At 32.4% G+C, this 23,663-nt stretch overlaps 1 protein-coding gene across 7 annotated transcripts in view; it reads left to right on the top strand.

Annotated features, from left to right (window-relative positions):
- Nucleotides 1-23,663, top strand: part of CACNA2D1 (calcium voltage-gated channel auxiliary subunit alpha2delta 1) — a 482,620-nt gene that overhangs the window by 412,821 nt on the left and 46,136 nt on the right. For 2 of the 7 annotated variants that reach the window (XM_039218417.1, XM_039218415.1), the window contains exons 13-22: nt 2,862-2,940; nt 3,820-3,869; nt 5,260-5,349; nt 9,351-9,428; nt 11,424-11,498; nt 11,770-11,844; nt 14,908-14,964; nt 18,783-18,854; nt 20,164-20,235; nt 22,517-22,578. In XM_039218417.1, coding sequence (XP_039074348.1) covers nt 2,862-2,940; nt 3,820-3,869; nt 5,260-5,349; nt 9,351-9,428; nt 11,424-11,498; nt 11,770-11,844; nt 14,908-14,964; nt 18,783-18,854; nt 20,164-20,235; nt 22,517-22,578 — 710 coding nt within the window. Of the gene's footprint in view, nt 1-2,861; nt 2,941-3,819; nt 3,870-5,259; nt 5,350-9,350; nt 9,429-11,423; nt 11,499-11,769; nt 11,845-14,907; nt 14,965-18,782; nt 18,855-20,163; nt 20,236-22,516; nt 22,582-23,663 lie in introns of all 7 variants that reach the window. The other 5 variants (XM_039218422.1, XM_039218421.1, XM_039218419.1 and 2 more) reach the window with 3 other exon arrangements.

Below are 23,663 nucleotides of genomic sequence, written 5' to 3'. Positions count from 1 at the left end.
AGTTAAAATTCTATTTACATAATTCAGGAAAATGTGTAAAGCAAAACTAAATGCAACAGAAATATGGCAGTTGGGATTAAAATAGTTTTACATTGGGTTTTTCATTGTTCTATAAAGAATTTAAAAGTGAAGCTGCTTTATATTAAATTTTTTCTTGACTAAGTGTATATTTATGAAATTAGAAAATTCTAAGCATTCTATAAAATCATTAAAATATATACAGTGTGTGTGTGTGTGTGCATGTGTGTATCTACCAAGAGAAAAATAAGCATTGTGAGTATATTGGAAAGATCTTGGAAATATTGTAATCTAAGGCAGTTGCAGAAATTACAAAAAGAAGGTTAAATTTGTAGTTCTTAAGATTTTAGTGACCACTGGGAGGAAAATTTCAGAAAAATTGTGTATTTAACGAAGTCTACAGTATGGCAAATAAAAATTAAGGAAAGCGTTACAGACAAAAGTCTGTAATATGGGAAAAAATTAGTTAATGTCACTTTCATTCAAATAGCTGAGGATATATTTGGAAAATGAACAAAAAAGAGGCACACGCACACACGCACACACACACACACACACACACACACAAACACACACAGAATGTTTAGTGTACTTTAAAATTTTAACTCTACACCCAGCTCCAGTTCTGAATTTCTTAATTTGGATGACTTCTGAGATCTTCCTGTGTGCAAAGCTGGGCCTTAGTCAAACTTTTGAGTAAAACAAAGCAACAAGTATTTTTGCTGTTTGGGTGAGTTTTTGTTTTGTTTTTTACTGGTAGGCTTTTTTTGGCTGAGTTGTGTTTGTTTGGACTATTTGATGAATAGCATCAGTCAAAATTACATGCAGTGTGTCTAAGTATGGCCCCTATGTTAGTAGAAATGCTTACCTTCTGGGGACATAAATATAATAATTCATTTAGTCGTATTTATTTCTTTTTAGTTTAAGTATTTTGTGGAAAATATTTTACCAGAACCCTGTTGTGGTAAGAGAGTCACCAAGACAGAGCATCACTTTCAGTTGAAAATTTGAGACATGTTCCCAAATGTTCTTTATGAAGGAGATCTCCCAAGTGCTTTCTGGAGCATCTGGGTTTTTTCCTTGCCTTGAATTCATGTGACAATTGTTTAAGGTATAGGTACACTTTAAATTGAATTATCAGTAGGGTGGCATACCTGTTTACAAAAATATTTCCATTCAGGAGCAAGTTCAGCTACATAAGAAGGGACTCTCTATTGAAATAGGAACTATATAGACAGCCCAAAAAACAAATGTGAAGAATTTAAGAAAATGAAACTATTACGTTTTGAGGAATTGAGGGACGTAGAGGTAAATAGATGTCACAGACCTCTGTTAACCTAGAATGTGTCACTTGCCCTTAGAATTTGAGATGATTAAAATTCAGACGTGCTCATGAAATGGCTTCTCACATAACCAGCTGAGGCAAACCTGTGCAACTTAAGGGTGGCTCCCATAAAACTTTACAACTGAAACAGCAACATCTCCAATGTACATTTCAGGGCAGGGATTGTTATGAAGTGATCTCTGTGTGGCCAAGACCAGTGGAGGAACACAAAACAGATGTGAAATCTCTTTTGAGATTTGTGCTCTGCAGTCATGTGCAAAGATGAAACAGGCGAAGCAATTAGAAAATGTCAGTTCAAACAGTCAATCGACATGAATTAGAGAAAAGCTGTTAACATAGTTCAAACCAGAGCCTGAATTCATGGAAAAGTGATTTTCTGCATGTTTATCTTTCGAAAAGGCTAAAATGTTTAGCTTAAAATACTGGTTTTCTTAGATTACTAAGTTGGTAAAAATCAATATATGCTAAATAGCCATGTTATTAAGTATTTGTGACATTGAATTTTTCCTAGATTATTATAAAATTAGAGTATTTTATTATGAAACATACTGGCTTCCAATAAACATTTAAATTACTATAATTTAAAAACTACCTCAGTTGAATTGAATATTTTAAAAATATTTGCATATATTGCATCACATTAGTAACAGCCAATATTTTGATTCTCTTTAAAAGTCCTGGAAGCTTAGCATACTTATTTATAGATCCCACTCATCTTTTATAGAAAGTTAGTGCTATAACTAACATCATAATCCTATATGCACGTACTAAATATTTTCATGGTGTGGAAGTAGTTGAAACTATCACTGAGTATAATTGCCTTAAGCAACTAAACGTATGATGATTTTTCTCTATATGTTGTTTTAAACACATACTTATGAGGGGGCACCTGGGTGACTCAGTCGGTTGGGCAGCCAACTTCGGCTCAAGTCATGATCTCACAGCTCTTGGGTTCAAGCCCCACGTTGGACTCTGGGCTGACAGCTCAGAGCCTGGATCCTGCTTTGGATATTGTGTCTCCCTCTGTCTCTGCCCCTCCCCTGCTCACACTTGTCTCTGTCACTCTGTGTCAGAAATAAACATTAAACTTTTTTTAAAAAAGCACATGCTTATGAAATGAGAATTACTGCTTTTACTTATTATTTTCGCAGTGGCTAAGTATGTGGGTAATATATTTTAACCAGGTGAGACAGGTGTGGCTGGTTGGGCCCGAAAGATCCCATTTCCACTATTAATACCTTAGTCATGACTCTGACATAGGATTAGAACATGGTGCAGGGCACCCAAGTGCCGTCTTGAATTTAGTAACTGAAGTCCACGTTAAGAGTAGGTTATGTGGTTTCTCTCTGGTGACTTCCTGAAAGATTTACTGGCCTTCATTTTTCTTGTCCCATTAATCACCTGAAAAACATGCTTTGTTTTTCGCTTTAGCTGTTTTGTGTTGATGTTTGGTTCCATTTTATGCAGCCTAACAGATCCCTCTTTTTCAATTCACCAGGTACGTGTATTCACATTTTCAGTTGGCCAACATAATTACGACAGAGGACCTATTCAGTGGATGGCCTGTGAAAACAAAGGTAACACATCTGTTTTCTCCACCACATTTTATTCCTAAAAAAAAAATTGGTAGATGTTAGTTCTACATTTTATCATTTAATATTAAAGTTGTAGCTAATTATGTTTATAGGAATAGAAAACATAAGACGCTGAACATATTTTCTGTGGAGAACATTGAAATTATGTGACAGTATATAAAAATTCAGACATTTGATCATATGGCATATGATACAGTATATGAATATCATTGAGTGTTTTATTTAAAGATATTTAATATTTATCAAATTAAAGAATGAAAGAATATCTGAATTACATAAAACTTATGTATAAGAAAGTATGACATGTTTTTACATTTTTTCTGAGTGGTTAAATTTTTTTAAATGTCTTCTTATACATTCCTAGGTAATTCAGATATTGTGTAGTGAGTCTATATTTCCTGTGTACACAGAAAAAAAAAAAAAAACCCAGAATGTTATTTGAAAACCTGATCACGTAACAATAAAAAGAACCTCAGTTTATTAGGAAAGTCCTGTTTAGGCAAATATTTTATATTGAATATAATAAAATGTCAGATATCATTATCATGTATCTTTAATAATTTCTCCAATAATAAAAATATTCTAAGTGATGCCAGATTCCCTTCTGCTTTATAGAAAAATCACATTTATTTGATACACTTTAAGATATACAGTGAAAGTTGTCATAAAGCCTGTGCATTTGTTAGGGATATGCATTAATCAAACATTGTCCACATTCATCCCTGATATCAGTATGTTAGTGTTTGCTCAACTCAGAGTGAAAAAAAATGCTCTTTTCTCCTCTGAAGCTGGAAAAAAATTTTGTGATCATTTATTATAACATTCTCTCTCCATATATATATAAATATGTGTATGTTTCAGGTTATTATTATGAAATTCCTTCCATTGGAGCAATCAGAATCAATACTCAGGTATGATTACAAGTTGTTACAAGTTTAAATACAAGGTATTAAACTTTGAAATTAGTTTTTCAAAGAATGTTTCCTTTCTGTTTTCAATATGTTCAATTGGAGAACATATGTGAAAATGAAAAAATGATCCCTAATATTTGTAATAAAGTGACAAGCATCATGATGATGTATGTTTATTATTACTTCATTAAGGTTCCAAGTGTTTTCAAATATTCAAAACTTAGGTAAAAAACTGCATATGTTCTTTTGAGACATTAAAAACATCATAGAAAATAAATGAAATGAAAATTTACTAACAATCTCATGTCAATTATTTTGAGCTTGGTTCTATTTCAGATCATTTAAATGAGTTTCCAGTTACAGGTACCACAGAGAAAAAGAAGCAATAGTTAATGTGGACAAATTATACAGGATTCTAATCAGAATTTGAATACCTCTTAAGTAGCCCCTATAGATCTATCTACTTATGTAAAATAAATCTACAAGGTGCCTGTGTGGTTCAGTTGGTTTAGTGTCTGACTCTTGATTTTGGCTCATTTCATGGTCTCGAGGTCATGAGATCGAGCCCTACATCGGACTCCACACCCAGCGTGGAGCCTGATCGTTCTTGCTCGCTCTCTCAAACAAAAAATGAAATTAATTTACAATGAAGAGATAATTTCTCTACAGCCATTCAACTTAAAATATGCCTGCTAAGTAGCTTTGTAGATTGACGCAATTAAGTTAATGTAAATATATATTATTTTCAAGTATTCATAAGTTACAATTTAAAATCATTACTCAATTTTAAACATAACTGAGGATGCACAAAATAGACTAAGGCAAGTTGTAGCACAAATAATGTGGCATTTGTGGAACTGAATACTGACTGTGTTTCATGTTGAAATGAAACAGCAGCTGCACTGGAGTCTGATGTCTTATTTGGCACAGTATTGCATTTATTTTTTGATATGTTTAAATGTAGTTTTGAATTTCAGCCAAACAGTCTGTGATATGAAAGCAAGTATGTGGCTGCTTTATGATTTCAAATTTGTGCACTTCCATCCAGTAAATCACAGAGCCTTAAATAGTTTAGATTGAACATAAAACAATTCACAAGGAACGTATTTCACCTATCATTGGCTGTACCTCAGAAAAAGAATGTTTTGGTATTAGAAAAAAACTGGGATAGATTTACTGTATAAATAATATGAATTATATAGATATGCCATTTATGGTATGCCCAAAATAGGAATTAAATGATTATACACTTACTCTCTTAAAAATTTTGATTTTGTATTCTTTTTTAATTCTCTAGATACTTTTCTCCTGTGGAGTTTTTTGTGTTTGTTTTTAATACGTCATTTCTTTTTTTCAACCACTTAACCTTTTTTTTTCCTTTAATATATAGGAATACTTAGATGTTCTGGGAAGACCAATGGTTTTAGCAGGAGACAAAGCGAAGCAAGTCCAATGGACAAATGTGTATCTGGATGCACTGGTAAGAGATTGGCTTTTCAACCAAAGAGTGTCCTGACAAAAGCACACAGCTAATTTCTGCTTCTCTCTAGCTGACATTTATTCTTTTCCAATTCATTAAACCCTTTCTGAAAGTCCTTCTATCACACCCTTTGCTAGAATTTAGATTCACACATAAAAACTTGTCTAACCATACATGTAAAGTGTTACTTTATTTTTTAGGTGATCTGTTGAGAATGTGGAATTTCCAAACTCCTATCTTGAATTTAGGGGCATTTCAATAACTTTCTGAATTTTTATGTAAAAAAAAAAAAATAAATCCTAAAGTCAAGTGAATGAGTACCTGCTACTGCAGACTTTAAACAAAATTTTTGAAATATTTTGAAACTAGACTTTGATTGGCAGATGCATGTACTGTGTCTACAACTCAAGCCAGACACAACAAAGTTCAGAATCACGTGCAAATATGTAGATAATCTGCCCCTACTCTGAAATCATCATGAACCTAACAGCGTCTTTATATATCATCTCTTGTTTGAGAGATTCAACCCCAGATTTTTATGGGACTAAGCCATTAAAGTGAGCAAAGTGGTAATGATATAACAAAAACATGTTAACTTGTCCATTGTAAAATTGAAATTTTAATATGGGTATCCTATCACATTTCAAAGCAGTGGCTCTGGGAGGAGATTTTGCCACGCACAGGTCATTTGGATATATCTCTAGATATTTTCTATTGCCGTGACTGGAATGGGGACGGGGCGCTACTGACATGTCATGGGTAGAGTCCAGGGCAGTTCCTAAATGCCATACACTGCACAGGACAGTCATGAACCTGCATATAACAATTATTCAGCTCAAAATATCATTAGAGCTGAAACTCAGAAAACTTGTCTAATGTAATTCTAAATTTCCTTATATTAAAGTTATAAATAGTAAATATCATGCCTAAGACTTGTACATATACTTAATCTTGATGAGAAGACTTTATTAATGATTTGACTAAAGTAATATACCACAGAAAACCAAAATACTAAGCCCTGAAAAGTAAGTGCTGATTCAAGAACCCTTTTTCCTACTTGGAGTACAATTATATGCTGATACTACTTCCCTGAAGGCAATCATGACCCCAAAGGGCAAAATTCAGTCCATTTAGAATTACTTATCGTTTGGTTCTTGTAAAATAAACATATACAGGAAGTTGGAAGAAAAATAGGCACTATTAACAGCAGCTTTGCATGCTAAGAAAGATAAAGTGAAGCTTGCTTACCTCAAATCCTAGCTAAAATTACTATCCACTGTTCCTTCTTGACATCACATATTTATTTAAGGTCACATGGTCATCTAAAGCTATGGTCAAAATGTTTCGTTTTTCCAAATCCATCACAGGACAGAGTATGATAGGAGGAGTCAATAATTATGCCCTGTAGGATTTCCTATGAACAGAAGTTCATTAACCAGCACGTCTACATTGTTGGTAAGGTTTGCACTGATAGCACAAATGACATTAAGAAGAGATTCTGGTTCTAAACATGCTGTTCAATAAAGCTGAAACTAAGTGTAAAATAAGAAAAAAAAAAAAAAGCACATTAATTGTCTAGTCAATGGACACATAATGAGGATTATTTTTACCAACCTGAGAATGAAAAGAGATGGTCCTCCATTTCTAATCACTTGTCTATAATCTCTGCATGTGGCAGATTCGCAATATATGCTGGTCAGTATATCCTGGTTACATTCAGAAAAAAAGATAAACATATTCCAACACAAAATATAATAAATTATAGTGAGAAAAATGAAAAGAACTCTGGAAATTCATAAGAAGGGAGCCATGTTTTTGGGGGTGGTATAGATGAGGTTAAAAAGATGGTGACAGTTTAGCTGAATATAGGAGTCCACGTAAAGTTTCTCCCATTAGTGGGAACTGGTGAAACTACACATAGAGGCTATAGCATGAGTTAGGAAAGGGCTGGGTATGTTGGGAAAATGGTACCTCACTCACTTTTGGAGCTGATGGCAGATAAGAAAAGACACAACACTGGAACAATATTGTGGAGGGTTCATTTTATTTGGGAGATAACATGAGATTCTTCCAATTAAAAAAAGAGAGATGAAAAAGTTAGAATCAAGAAGACAGAAATACCAGGGGTGCCTGGGTGGCTTAGTCGGTTAAGCGTCCGACTTTCGCTTAGGTCATGATCTCGCGGTTCGTGGGTTCGAGCCCCGCGTCGGGCTCTGTGCTGACTGCCAGCTCAGAGCCTGGAGCCTGTTTCAGTCTGTGACTCCCTCTCTCTCTGACCCTCCCCTGCTCACACTGTCTCTCTCTCTCTCTCTCCTAGAAATAAAAAAAAAAAAAAAAATTAAAAAAAAATAGAAATACCAGGTAAATTCCAGGAAAGCAGAAATCTTGTCTTATTTCTGTTAACTGTTCTTTCGGAATTTGTACAAATTTTTTGTCTGCTTAATCAATGAAGGAAAAAATGGAAATTGGGCACCAATGAGTTCACTGATGATTTTGTCTCCTATTTTAGAAGTCTAGTATATCATTTTAAGGCACATGTTACCATATTTAGAAGGAAATTACCATAGTCTGTAGAAATGCAAAGTAATGTGCAGAAAATGATTGCATCATATACACTTTATTATGTATCATGCTAGCATTTTTAACACTATGCGTATATATTATAATGAATAAAAATTTCTCCAGAAGGAATATTTAATGAATTATGTTCTGGAGACTACTTTTATGAATTATCTGTAATCTGATTTTATTGAGGTAGAAAGTTTTAATTGTGAACATGAATTTGCATGCTGAAGGATGTTTCCATTGTTGAATATTCTTGCTTAGAACAGATCAGAGAGCCCATGTGTATATCATCATGCACAGAATATGTGTACTTGGTTCCTTAATTGTATTTGTCCCAAACAGTTTGGTATTTTGTTTGGCTAAAAGCCTCTCTCTATTTGTTCTTCCTTGTTAAATTCAGTTCCCATTGTTTTGGGGCTTCTCACATACACAATTATAAACTATTGCCTGAGACTTTTTCTCCATGAAGCCGTGCTGTTTCTGAAATTAGAACAAGGGTCATGAGATTTGGATTTGAGGTCATTATTCACACGATTACCAGTATTTTCTCAGCTTAGCAAATTTGAAATTTTTAAAAATAATTTTCAAATTATTTTGAAGTATGATTTTTTTTGAAAAAGTAATTTTGACATGAAATAATGGTAAAAATATATTTAAAATTGCTGCAGATAGCAGTAATAAAAAAAGACTCTGACTTGAAAATCAACTAATCTCCATGGATTCATTTACTATTTCAAATGATCAACATGCTGGTTGATACTAGGTTGTTATTTGTTATGCTAAACTGCTTCATGACCAGACTATTGCATTTGATGCTTACAGTTAAGCTACGTTATTTGACTTTGTCAAAAAATACTATTTGCCTTGGAGGGCGTTTAGAAGCATTATTGCTTCTTTAGAACAGCATCGTATTTACCAGAGGATTGCAGAAATGCAATATTGATAACATGTTCTTCTCTTTATCCTACTTTACACTGATGATTTAACACGAAGCCATTGGCTTAGGACATGAAAAAATTAAGAATGAAACTACACAAAGGAAGTCAAATAAGTTATATAAAACAATATTTTAATGTCACTCTGTTTATGGAATCCCTGTGAAAAAAAGAGAGTGGAGGGGAAGGGTTACTGAAATATTTAGTGTAATTTGATTTCTTTTTAATTTTAAATTTTTGCAAAGCTCTTTTAGACTATTATTGTAGATGTTATGGGCTTCAATAGCTGCCTAATAGATTCTGATTATTTCTCAGACTTTCTAATTGATTTTTAAATAAAAATAAACATTTTGATAAAGCTTCCAAAATCATTTACTAGTTCTTTGTGTCTCTTTATATTGTAACCATAAAATGCAGTGTCAGATACCAAAGACTAATTCAGAATGACAAAGTTTAAATTGTCAGTCTAATTTGCCTTTTTCTTTCTTGATCTATTTTTAGGAACTAGGACTTGTCATTACTGGAACTCTTCCGGTCTTCAACATAACTGGCCAAGTTGAAAATAAGACAAACTTAAAGGTTAAAAGTTAATTGATAAAATTAATAATAATAAATGATAAACTATGACGTTAAAGCTCAGTGTGGATAAGATATTTCTATAAGGAAATACATACAATGTAACTGTCTTGTGAGACCAGAAGTAAGAGGCCACAGCTGCCTGTGTGATAACCACCTGGGAAAAAGGAAATGCAGGTCAAGTTCTCTGATTCCCCAGAGTCAGGATTCAACTTGACTGTGTTTAACTATGAACTGATGAGAACACAAGTTCAGTCCCTGGGTGTAATTACATGATAGATGGGCAGTACTATTGTCTGCACATTTTTTTAAATGTATCTAAGATATCCATGAAGTTCAGAAAAAAATCCAAAGAACAAAACCATGGTAATACTTGTCTCTGATGTTTTAGTTTGACATTCCAGATTGAAGGGGAATTTATTTCCAGTATATGGCATAATGAAGTCTATTGCAGTTACTTTTGTTCAGTTATTATAAATTTCAGTTGGACTCTTAATAATGTAGCCGTCAAAAAATTTAGATTTTTTTAAGTTTATTGGGAGAGGGGAAGGGCAGAGAGAGAGGGAGAGAGAGAATCTCAAGCAGATTCTGCACTGTCAGCAGAGGCCGATGTGGGTTTAAACCCATGAATCATGAGATCATGAGCGGAGTAGAAATCAAGAGTTGGACACTTGACTGACTGAGCCACCCAGGGACCCCAGGAACCCATTGTCATTCTAAAAGATCTGTGGGTTCTAAATAATTTAACCCATAAAGGAGAAATTCTGTAACTGCTCAGATGGACTGCCTAAGGGATTGCTTTAATTTGGAGGGTTTTCTTAGAGTAGTATTGGTCCATGGCAAAAGAACATAGTTGATATAATTTTCTCACTCTTTGTGCACCTACACAAAATTTATGGTGTTCTCGTGATAACTATTGAGCAGATTTTATAATTTTCATTGTAATATATTAATTTATTATAATTTATATAAGTCTATTTAAAAGTGAAATTCCTGATTCTAAATTTTAACACCAGTTTCATCTTTAATGTCCCTGAGATTATGATAGCAATTTGCCACATAGCCTTGTTGATTTACAGTTAAAGCTTTGATGCCCATGTTTGGTATTTAGAAGTTACCAGCACTGAGAAACAGAGTTTTGAGGATTTCTGCTATTTCATTTCAATAAGGTTACATTCTTTCCAGGATAGTTATATATATGCAGGCACTATGATAACAAAAAATCCATTTTTGACTCATTTTATATTACATAGTATCTTTAAGTTGGACATTTTTGTGATTTTGTAATGATACCACAGAGTCACAAAGTACTCTCTCAGACACAGAGCTATAACCAACTGGAAAGTAGCAATTAAAATAAATATTAGAGGGGCACCTGGGTGGTTCAGTCAGTTAAGCACTCGACTTGGGCTCAGGTCATGATCTCATGGTTTGTGAATTCAAGCCTTGCCTTGGGCTCTGTGTTAATAGCTCAGAGCCTGGAGCCTGCTTCAGATTCTGTGTCTCCCCCTCTCTCTGCCCCTCCCATTCTCATGCTCTGTCTCTCTATAATAAATAAATGTTTAAAAAATTTTTTCAATAAATATTAGAGATAATGAGTAGAAGGGGCATCAAATAAAATCTCCTGAGGCGCCTGGATGGCTCAGTAGGTAAAGTGTCTGACTCTTGATCTCAGCTTAGGTCTTGGTTTAAGGGTTGTGAGTTCAAGCCCCATGTTGGGCTCTGTGCTGAGCATCATGCCTACTTAAAATAAAAAAATTCTACATTTTCTATCTTAGCCACAATCATCAAGATTTCATTTACAGTGATAAAGTTCTGGGTAAACAAAGATGAGAATCATTGTAAATTGATGTCAAAAACTGTCTCACCTTTAAAAACATTTAAGCTAGAATAGAATATAACTGTTGTCAACCACGAGGATCAACATGTATAATAGTTGTGTAGAAATATGTGCATTTTTTATCCAAAACACTACCTTTTTGCTATCTTTTATTATAGAACCAGCTGATTCTTGGTGTGATGGGGGTTGATGTGTCTTTGGAAGATATTAAACGACTAACACCACGTTTTACAGTAAGATGAAATTTACTCTTTGGGAATCCTTTTTATTTTAGAGCTCTATACTAATTTAGCTTGTCTATAAAGCATTTAAGGAATTCTCAAAAATCATGTACAGTTAACTTACCAAATGAACTAAATGTTAAAAAAGATTTTTAAAATAATATAAAGATCCTTGTTATCTTTCTTCTGCTTTAAAATGTTTTTTTTTTTTTTTTTTTAAGAATGTGATTTCTGATTGTGACTCAGGGACTTTTAAAGTTTTTTGTGTTTTTCTTTTTTTCAGCTGTGCCCCAACGGCTATTATTTTGCAATTGATCCTAATGGTTATGTTTTATTACATCCAAACCTTCAGCCAAAGGTATGTATATAATTTGTTTACAGTGATTAATGCAATTCTGTAAAATTAATGGTTAATGCTCTTAATAGGTTTGTCATCTTTAAATTCATTATGTAGCACTAAATATAAAAGAACATTAGATATGTAATGTTTGTAGATGACAAGATGACAGTTTATAATGTATGAAAGTGTGAAAGCCATTTTCATTTTCTCTTACCAATTTAGCTATCCCATATTCCTGTGGGATAGTTAACCAATATTCACACCTCAAAGACAGCCATTATCACCCCATGCCTGAGTTCACACATCCCCTTGGGATTTTGATTAAGTCTATAAGGTAATGAGGAGATTGCCCCAGATGGGTGTGAACCTGATAAAAAAAAAAAAAAATAACGTTCTTCTATACACAGGTCATATTTTCGATCACCCTTTTTCCTAGTAATTATCTGTCTTTTTCATCTCCCAAAGTGTTTGTTTTTTTTTTTACTTTTGGTCAGGCTTAAAAAAACATGAATGAAATTCAATAAGTAAAACTCCATGGGATGAGCTTCAGAAATGGGAAGTGTTTATTAGGCAGGGAGTTACCAGAAAGTGATAAAATTCCATAGATGAAGTTTTTTATTCTAATCTTTATGCCAAGATATGAAATATTTTCCTAAATATCTCATCCATCTTCTTTCACTTTTCATTAGTGCTTCACAGGTAGGATGAAATATATTTATCTGGAAGTAGAAACTGGAAACATCGTACTATATAATTGTAAGCTATGAGCATCAAGTTGTTTAACTTTGGAGATAATTCTGACGATATTTTAACCCATGCTAGAGGGGAATATATCCAGATTTAGGCATACTACCTTCTTTTCCTCAGTCACACATGGTTAATGTTAGTGATATCTTTGGACATACCCAAGTATGTTCATTAAACTTACATACATTTAATATTGAGTCATTTAAATATTGTTCACATCAGTGATAATTAAGAACCATCGATATTGAATGCAAAAATGTACTAAGTGGTTATTTAAAAAATGATGATTTTAAATCTTTTTACTTTGGAACTTAATTCCATATGAAGTCCATCATGATCTCCATATTAGCTATTCAACTGTAACTACCAATCAGTCTGCACTATATTTTTAAGTGGTTACTTTATTATAAATATGGTATAGACATTTTACCCATTATCATTAGTCTATCATACGCCTTTATAAATATGTCCTGCTAAGTTCCTCTTAATAGAATTACTTACAATTAGCCAAATATTCTATGATTTTGTCACAGTTGAAAGGTTTTATATTTTTAAATATGCTTAAGATTTGTTAAAAATTTGCAATATTATATTTTGGTTTTTGTATATCCAGTATATTTTAATTTATATTCCCATCACTAAAATGATTTAAGAGCAATAACAGTGTAATGTGTTGAAGGGTGTGAAGGATCCCCATTTTTATGAATGTAGGTCTTAACCCCTTCTCCAAAAGGAAGTAAAATATATCATAGACAAAATAATAAAAAAGAATAATGAGAATAATGTACATACAATGTACATAAATCTATCCTTTAAAGGCAATAATTTGAAAAAGACTTTCCCCCTTTTCTACATTCTTCTGATAACCACTATTTATATAGAAAAATTTTACTACTATTTGATGTTAACATCTATTTGTCTCAGATTTGGAATAATTTACTAAAACTCATAAAATGGCAAAGAAAATGCAAAGTCAATAGAACCCTTATTACAGCTCAGCTGAGTTTTGTTTTTACAGGAGTATGTTAACTTTTCATATTTTTACATAGACATTAATTAAAAGCAAGTATGTGACAAAGATACTTAGAAAATTCTATTTTACAAAACCATTAAAATATGTTTGAACAATCGATGTGCTCTTTTTTCTGAAGTTTATGCTTGTGAATTAAATATGCTTGTGAATTCTCATCATTAGATTAAACATGATCTGTGTTTTGTGGGTAATGGTGCATGCTTTGCAGGTAGACCTCAGAACTGCATCAAAGGATGTTAGAGTGTAAGACATCTTGTTTGTTGTAGAAATTGACAACTACAAAGGACAGATTTGGTATCTGCTAGTAGAGTGACACAATCATTCTCAATGCTTTCATCAGAAATTTACCAGTAGAAATAAAGGAAGATAATGCTATGTTCCATAGTATCCTTTTTTTTTTTTTTTAACAAGGTCAAAGTCTAGTGTAATTGTAAGTATTCTTTGTTGAATGCCTTGTGCCTTCTTTCTGAAGCTATAATCTTAAATTATTTCCTCACAATTCTGTAGTTTGTAGAAGGCAGTATGAATATCCTTCATAAAGGCTAGAATCTCAGGAAATAAAGTAGCTATAAACCTTGTGCATGCCTACTTTTCTAAGGGATCATTGCTAATCTCAGTGTACTGTCTCCCCCATGACCACATTTTAACAACTACTGGATTATGTATCCTGCTTTATTCCAAAATGCATTTTCAGTTTCTTACATTTTGTCTCATAAAATAACCAGATCAGGTACACTTTTACGATATTTAATTTTGGTCAATCTTAATGAATGTTTATTGTACAGGAAATTGCATAATCCACACTTTAGAAGTCAATATTTAAAATAAATCTCAGTGTTAAGATGAAATTTTCCTTAGTTCCCCAGATAAAAAATTTGATAACACTTTAGAAACCAAGGCCACAAATTTTAAGGGTTTAATGTTAACACTTCTCAATATCTCATAATAATTATATTTTAACACATTTGAATACTGTAAGTTATAAATTGCAGGGGTTTTTTTTGAATCAGCTTTAAAGTTGTCTGAGACAAACTACTTTTTTCACTTCCCAAATACATACTTTTTTCAGAAAAAGGAAGATCCTAAGATCTCCCCTTAAACAGTTTTTTGAATATTTTTACTAGCATACCATTTTTTTATACACCACCAGCATTTTTAAACTTTCATGTTGTTGACTTATCATGAACTCTGTGACACCTGCTGCTGATCAAGGAACTAGCTGATCAACAGTGATTGTAGGAAAGAAGCTTTACCTGTGTCGATACGTAGCATGATGAATTACCACCTTTCTGTTGCTTCAGCCTATTGGCGTAGGTATACCAACAATTAATTTAAGAAAAAGGAGACCCAATGTTCAGGTAACTGTGAATGAAGTTAGCAGTGGCTTCAAATTTGCTAAATCAGAGTTGAGATTAAGCTTCTCTTCCTAAAAGCATCTGATTAATGCCGCCTTTCCTGACATCAAGCTTCCAGAGCATGAATTGGAGATGAGCATCATTTCTCAATAAACTGGAGCAAAAGCATTATTAATGATGCCAGGGGGATGCATTTGCTAACTTCAGACTGCGAGCAAATTATGTAATGTCGTTAATCAGAACAATCATAATGAGATGGCTTCTAGAAGTAAATCTGTTCTTAAAATTGTGAAATTAGTGTCCAATCCATGTTTTCCTAACAATTGCTTGCAAACTTCAAAGTGGAAATAAAAATACCATTGTGGTGTGATAGTTTCTGTAAACCATAAAATGTAGGCTAAAGTATCTTTGAATTTCTAAAGTGTAGTTTGGGATTAGAGGTTAGAGAAATTTCCCTTAAGCTAATTAAAAATGTCCAGAACTGCAAATAAATATTGTGAATTTTTTTTGTCTGACAAGTTCATTGCAAAATCTTTTCTTTTGTCAACAAAATTTAAATGTTATCTTATGTATGCATATTTCTATAATTACATTAAATATAATTAGTAGAGAGGATATGTCCTACAGTTTAGTACAGTACAGTAAGAGAATTAGTACAGTGTGAATTTCAGAATTCTGAAGGAATTTCAGTATGACTTAATGTTTTATATGTAATCCTATCATTGCTTTAAAAAAAAGTGATATTATAATGGCCAGGCAGTGTGATATTGAGAAGAGATTATTAAACTATGCAGTTAGTAAAGCAGAATTCTAAGTTGATTTTACTTCTACCTAATATTATATCTTTGAGTAGCTTATTTTAATGCCATTTACTTTAATATCTTCATTGGAAAAGCAGGAAGATTGAATAATTATTTTTTAACCTACACAATATATTCCCCTAGGAAGTTAAATGTGTATATTGATCTAGAACTCCATCTCCTGAAAATTCTGATTTTATATGACCAGGGATGGAACCCAACTTAATGAATAGTGTTTCAAGCTTTCCAGGTTGTTCTAAAGTTGCAGAGCCACTGGATTAAAAGAAGCTTCAATTTTCTTCTAGCTCTAGGATTCTATGCAATCTGAACTTCATGTTGATCAGTCTTCATATCTTTTATGATTTCTCTAGAGCTTAAAATGAAATTAGCATCTTTTCTTGATTTATTAAATTGTCTCCTGTTACTCTCCATGCATGCTTCTTTTCGTGTATTATCTTAAATTATACTTTGTGCATTCATGTACACATCCTAGCAAATTTTCATTTTTACAGTACTTTTGAGTATTGCATGTAACTGTTATGATATAATTTGAAAATAAACAACCTGAAAAATGGTTTGTTTTATTTTTACTTTCTTTCTAAGGTAACTTCAAATGGCAAACTAGCAACCATACAAGACATTAGAATTTTGGGAATAGTTTTTGAACTATTTAATATTTTTAATAACCCTAACTAATTATTTCTATTTAAAATTTGTTTAAAGACATTCTACCTTTTCTTTTAGCCCTACAAATGGTGTTGTCTTTAGCTGATACTAAAATTTTACAAATAAAAAATGTTTTCTATTTAAAATATCAAACAAAAGCATAAAGAATGAAGGGACTGGATTCCAGGTCTCAAAATTCACTTGGTGCTTTTTATTAAAAGTTTCTGCTTTTGCATTTTTCAATCATTCAAAGACTGGTGCGTCTTTTTAAAATGGTCAGCCAGATTGCCATTTAAAAAGTACAAGTTATGCATTGACGTTTTGCTTTTATGATTTCAATTTCTTCTCTGTGTCTTTATATGTTGGATTGGGACATGATCTTCATATTGCCAATTCTTCCCGATAATGCCTCCGCCATGCATGCTGTTTGGGTCTGATCATGCTATGCATTATCCATTGCATGTAAGATGATATTCTTATTCATGTTTATATTTTATCATTTTGATTATGTTGACTTTGTTTTGCAGTGAGTGTGTTCAAGTTCTAATACTGTTATGGTATTTGTACGAAGGATTTATTTCAGGGGACTCTGAAGAAGCAATTTTGAATTATATTGTCCACCTTAGAGTATCCTTTTGTTAGTGACAGTCTCGGTTCATTTTTTTTTTTTTAAAGAAAGGATTAAATTTATTTTCAGTATTGATTTTCATTTTATCTTTATGAAATATGCTACATTTCAAATGAATATTTGCTTCTGAGGCAATATGTTGCTATCCAAACAATGGTCAGTATTATTAACTATTAAACAATGTAATTTGTAATATTCTAGAATCTTCTGATCCCAGATATCAAGCTCGTGGGCAGTGAATACTTTTTAAATAAAAGCACTAGACACAGTTGAGATTATATTTTTTAATTTGCCTCTAAGAACACCCATCCATCAAAACCCACAGAAATCATAAACTGTCGTTATTTAAATGGAATTATTCCTTAAAAGAAGGCATTTTTGTCATAATTATAAAATAAATACATGCCATATGTAATGTCATTCAGCATTTGAAGTGTTTATTTTAATTATTGTTATTGCTTTGGATAGTCAAGCCTCCCCAGTGTTTAATTAAAATAGTGATAGTCTGGTTCAATTGGTGGTTTAAAAAAATTAAAAATAAATGAAATACTGATAATCTGAACATATGCTGGAAGAGCCTGTGAAGCTGAAATCACTAAAATTCCAGCGACCTTGCACTAATACACCATAATTTGTGTTTATTACTTCTATCTAATTAAGTATCACATTTTGGTGGTATTTTAGTCCAAATTAAAAATCCACTTTCTAAAATGATTTAGTTGTAAAATTATTGACACCTATTATGATTTTATTGTTCTAATAAACTTTGATATTCTCTTATGGCATGTTATTATTTGCAATGTTATAAAATAATCTGTATTTTTTTTATAAAATAGTTCAGTGAGTCTTCATTTTATGATTGAGAAGAGTTTTAAATGTCATATGAGTTAAACTTGCCAGGCTAACAGTTTTATTTGTCATAGATAGTGAGTCTGCCTTATTCCACAGTTAATTTTACTTATTCACACCAGCAAGAAGCAGCAGTAGGAGACATTAAAGCAGGACACCATATTTTGTGAACCCAAGGGTTATTATTCTAGTTAGATTTTAATCATAATAGCTAATCTTTACTGAAGTCCTTATGACTTGACCACATAGTTTATTTCATAAAATTTACTGAATTTAATAAACTATAATGTAAAATTTCTAAGATTCAAATATATACAGCAAACTTGCATCTTTATGCATCTTAAGAAGAGTACGTTTAGAAGAGTTAGTTTTACTTAGCACACTCAAAGTTAGTTTTTAAAACATTATCCCTCATTTCTGTTTTTTATAGAGAACAAATAAAGAAACGTGTATCACTTAGATGTTGCCTTTGTTTTATTGCCAAATATGTTATGCACATGGCTTCATTTTGCTCCTTTCCATTCCTAATTAAAGAGAAAAAATTGCAAGTAGATCTTTGATGTCATATTCACACAGAACTTGTAATTATAAATGTAGTATCTAACTCACCACTCAAAATGAGACTATCTCAGTTGGTGGTAAATTAAAATTTTCTTGCTTCACTTAAAGCTAAATTCCCTACCCTATTTATTATTATTTTAAAATATATGTATGCAGAACAATATTTCTTTATATAACTGTTTTGTCAGCCATTTAATATACCTTAGGTAAGTCACTTTTATGTAATTATTTTTGTATTTGAATATACATTGAATTGTTTACATACAACATCATTTTTAAGCATCGTATATGTGTAATTAATATTATTTTCTCTGTAGAACCCCAAATCTCAGGAGCCAGTAACTTTGGATTTCCTTGATGCAGAATTAGAGAATGACATTAAGGTGGAGGTGAGTGTGCACCTGAACAGTATTCTCGGGTCAGATCTTGGGATTCATTCATTCCTCAGTATCTGTTGAGCAACTTCAGTGTGTTTCCTTCTCTCCTAGATCCTGTAATGATGAATGTTCTTTGTCCTTAAAATTTCTAGATTCTGGCCTCTCTTATCCAAATGATCACATGAAAAGGAATCAGTATTTTTAGTTGGTTGTGGCACTAGTTTATTTCTTCCTCATCCCATAGGTAGAGATATTTTAAGTATTTTCATACAAATGTAACTTACAAATTTCAGTAAACGACACAGAGATGGAGGACATTGCCGTAGAGCTAAAAGAAAAGTCGGAGGGAATCTCACCAGCCACCCACCCAGTGAACAGTGTCAGGAGCAAAGCAGCCATGTTTGTCTTCATGCATTTTACCCAGAAACATTTCTGTTTTATTTCAAAACTAAAATTGCATGTTATTTCCTCTGGGAGGATCTTCCATAATAATAAGGATGATAATTAATAATAATAACATTAAGTACATCATATGCATCAGTCATGAATTCTCACGAGCCTTTGAAATAGATACTATTATTACATGATCTTTATTTGTTTTACTGAGAATGTGTTTTAGGTCCAGAGAGGTTAAACAGCATTTGACTCAGGCTCTTGCACTTCACAGCAAATATTTTAAAGATTTTATTACATGAATTAACTTCTCTCATCTACGCAAAGGCCACCATATTTCTTTTAGAATTTGTCAGTGTGTTTTAATATGTGCTTGGTTTACATATTTTATACACTGACTCCATTATTGTAGAACAATAGAATTTAATTATTTATTATTATTACCTAAGACCAAGGCATAGTGCTGGGATGTCTTAGGTGATTAGTGAATGCTTGTTACAAAGTGTTTTGAAGAGATAGAGCAGGATCACGTAATGGTAAAGAGCATGGTCTTTGGACTCTCATGCTGCTGAGTGACTGTAATATTATTTAACCTGTTACATTTCAGAATCAGTCTCATAAAGTAATTGACTGTTCTTTCATTTGTTATATTTAAAAAATTAAGGAGTGGTTGAAGATATTTAATTAAGGATACCTTTGTTGTTTTAAAATATGTTAGATGACTGTAATAGGATAACTTTTAAAAGAATATGCTAATTTTTTAAAAGAATATTCCGAGGGAAAACTACAACTACTAGTACAACCAGCCTATTTTTATTCAATCTGTTGTAAAATAAGGTATAAACCTTGAAATACTGATACTTTGATAATCATATTATGGTAGTCAATTGAGTACTTGCAATAAAGTAATTCTTTCATCTTCCCTTAGATTCGAAATAAAATGATCGATGGAGAAAGTGGAGAAAAAACATTTAGAACTCTGGTTAAATCTCAAGATGAGGTAAGGATTAAGTCATATTCTTAAACAAAAATTATATATTCATAATCTTGATAGCTTGTCTTTTGTATTAAAGCACTATTTGTAAAGCAGAGATGACTCAAGTAAACATTTTTTAAGGTCTTCTTTGCTAGAAGAATATTTTTAATAATATTTTTAACTCCCTAATTTTTCTAAAGTATGTTAAGTTTCTTGATGTTTTAAAAGTTATTAACAAAATGTTCTAGAAAATTATATTTTATGTCTCCATTTTTTTTTTATCACCTTAGGAATTAGAGCACACCGTTTAATGTTGTGCCATGTTCTTAGCCATTTCAGTCATGCAGAATTGAAGTTAATATGGAATAGCAGTGTTATATGATTTGTACATGCAGATGTTCTAATTGTTGAGTTCCATATATCGTTTTGTGTTTTAATTGTTTACTTTTTTTTTTGGTTTACCTTCCATCACTATTTATGCATTTTACGCTATAATTGCCTTGCATTTAAATCTGAAACTAAATCAAGACATAACACAACTACACCCATAAATCACCGGTACAAATATGTAATAAATTCATATTGTTCGATATTGATGGTGGAGGAACTATCTATAAAAGCAGTGTGTCTATCCATTATCAGTCACATGTGGAGTAATTACATAGACATTCACATACTTGAGTATGTGCAAAATATATGGAATCCAGAGGCTTTAGAGCCTGGAAATCTAAGTGTTTATATAATGTATGTCCTTTTCCTCACATTATTATCCTTTTCAAATGTCTACATTTCTCTTGAATTCCCCAGACCTTTGTCTAGGGTGGAGCTAGGATCCAAATAGGGTCTTTCATTACCAGGTGGCTTTTCTTACTTAATACCATTAGGAGTCCCCAGTACCAGAAGGCAGGAGGAGGTATATATCAGTTGCATTCATTGTTGACACTTTGATTCTCTTTGCTTAGACTCGAGCCATGCTCTTGACCTGCTTACTCCTCAAGGAAGGATGTAATAGATTCAGCAGTTGTGCCAACTTTTCCATGCTGTTCTGCCAACAAGAACTCTCTGACCTACACATTCCATCCTCAAGTTATACATTAATTTTGTTTGTTTTCAGTCACTTTGATATTTGCCTCCAATTTACTGTGCATTCCTCTAACCAATATCAACCTGTCGACTTTCCTTATTAATACTGAAAGAAAACATTATCTTCCTTCATCTCATGTACTATTTTTTTAACTTACTAAACACCAGTTTGCCATATTTTTTATGAGCAGTATGAAATATATGAATAGCTTTTTTAAATCTTTTGTGAATTTTACTAGTCTGAAAACCTCTCATAATTCCTCTTCTCCCTGCCTCCATCCTCCACACACATACAATAAATCATAGGAATATTTGATGTATGGAGACAACATGAATGGCTGTTATACAATGAATCCGGCATTATACGCTTACTTCTCCCAAATTAAGTTTTAAGACTTAGATATTGTTATTTAATCAATAAATTATAGAAAAGGATAGTGTTTAGCCCAGGGGTCAATTAGATAGCGTGATTAGCTAAAGTGATTAGCATATTGCCTAACACCAAGTAACATTTTAGTGAATGTTACTGTTGTGATGAGGATGGTAAAGTTGGAGATAACTAAAACAAATGGAAAGATGGATATAAGCCATCACTCTACCTAGGAAGAAAGAATGATAATTTCTTTACTATTATCCATAGTGAGCTATGAACAATTCTATATCCATCAGGTAATTTTGCTCTGTACTTCCTTTTCTTGGTGGATTTTGTTGTTTTTCTAACCTTCATTGGTACTAAGTAATTAGTCTCTTATGATAAATACTCTAATAATGGCTTAATAAGAATGGTAATATCCTAATCATATGTTGGTATCTATAAACAGTCCATTAGCGTCCTGATATTACCAGTGTCTCCTAAATGAGCTCTAGTAGGGAGATATCTGAGGCTTCTTTAACATATCCTAGTCCTATTTTATTATTAAAATTATTTTTTAGACCACATTTCTAACGTTTTGAGGTTTATAATTCAGCATGAATTACTAAGATTTTACACTTAAAAGCCTTTAAAATTTATGATGCAAATGTTTATTTTTGTGCTAAAATTTTGCTTTACACACACACACACCCCATAACAGAACAAATAAATGTAGAATAGGTCAGCCATTTGTGAAGGAGGGTTTTGAATGACCCTAGTATTTATAAACAGAGTTTCATGTTCTGCTTTTTGTATAAATTCACACAGGATTTATACGGTGATGACAACCATATCAAACTTTTTTTCTAGAGATACATTGACAAAGGGAACAGGACATACACATGGACTCCTGTGAATGGCACAGATTACAGGTAATTAACTAGATTTAAATATGTATTGTATACCAGAGTATTCCGTTCTGTGTCTTTCACCTTTTTTAGCAGCAATTTTCACAATAGATGAATATTAAGTCCTTGCATTTTCATAAACTATTTTCACTGTAATTAAAGCAGAAAAGTTTTTTTCCAATGCAAAAATGTATTAAAATTATAGCTTCTGATTTTTCAAAATGGAAAAGATGATATAAATCTATTTGATCCTTTTGTATATTGCTGTCAGCAATAATACCTGTTGACAAAATTTCCTGGTAATTTGTAGTCATCACCTCCGCTATTTTCCTCATTCAAATTGTCAGTTTACGTTACTTAAATGTTGCAAATTAACCTAAAAATAAAACCATGTCATAGTGTGATCTGATATAAAATTCTCATTTGATAAATTACCTTCCCTAGTGGCAAGTCTATAATATCCTGATCAACAAATGGATTGAGCCTTGGAAAATTGGACAGACTAAGAAAATTGGACAGACTAATACCCTGTAGCGTCTTGGAAATTCTCCATTCTTCAACTGCTGAGAATTTCCTTCAGTTTCTTGCTCTAAGTCTTCTCTGAGGTCATGGCATTCCCTGTTGTCTTAACTTCCTACAGGCTCATAATATTGAGGTTATTATGAATATTTCCTTCTTGTTACTCATTCTCTCTTCCTCTTCCCCCAAATCCCCATCTCTGAATCTTATGTCATCCTCCTCCTAGGCCTATAAGGTTTCAATTCCTGGCTCATTGTACATTCACAGACGTCACTGTTTCTCATACTATTTTTGACATACCTACGCTTATGTAAAACAAAACAAAAAATATTTACTAAGTCAACTTTTAAAAAGGTTTTAAAATTCAAGTCTAAAGTTTTTATTAACAGATTTTACAGACATAAAATTAGTCTGTCAGATGGCTAAAAAATTCTCTAAATGTTTACTCTCAATCTCTCTACTTAACTGATCCTGAGCTAGAAATAGTTTGCAAAGGAGCCAGTTCCGTGGACCATGTTGTAATAGAGTTGAGATAGATGATTTTTTTTAGCATCTGCTCCCTCAGTTTATCCCCTCTTCACTGTGTGGGA

Source organism: Hyaena hyaena, unplaced genomic scaffold, assembly GCF_003009895.1.
Source record: "Hyaena hyaena isolate Hyena2069 unplaced genomic scaffold, ASM300989v1 scaffold_761, whole genome shotgun sequence".
Taxonomy (NCBI): Eukaryota; Metazoa; Chordata; class Mammalia; order Carnivora; family Hyaenidae; genus Hyaena; species Hyaena hyaena.
This window is presented reverse-complemented; position numbering and strand designations above follow the sequence as displayed.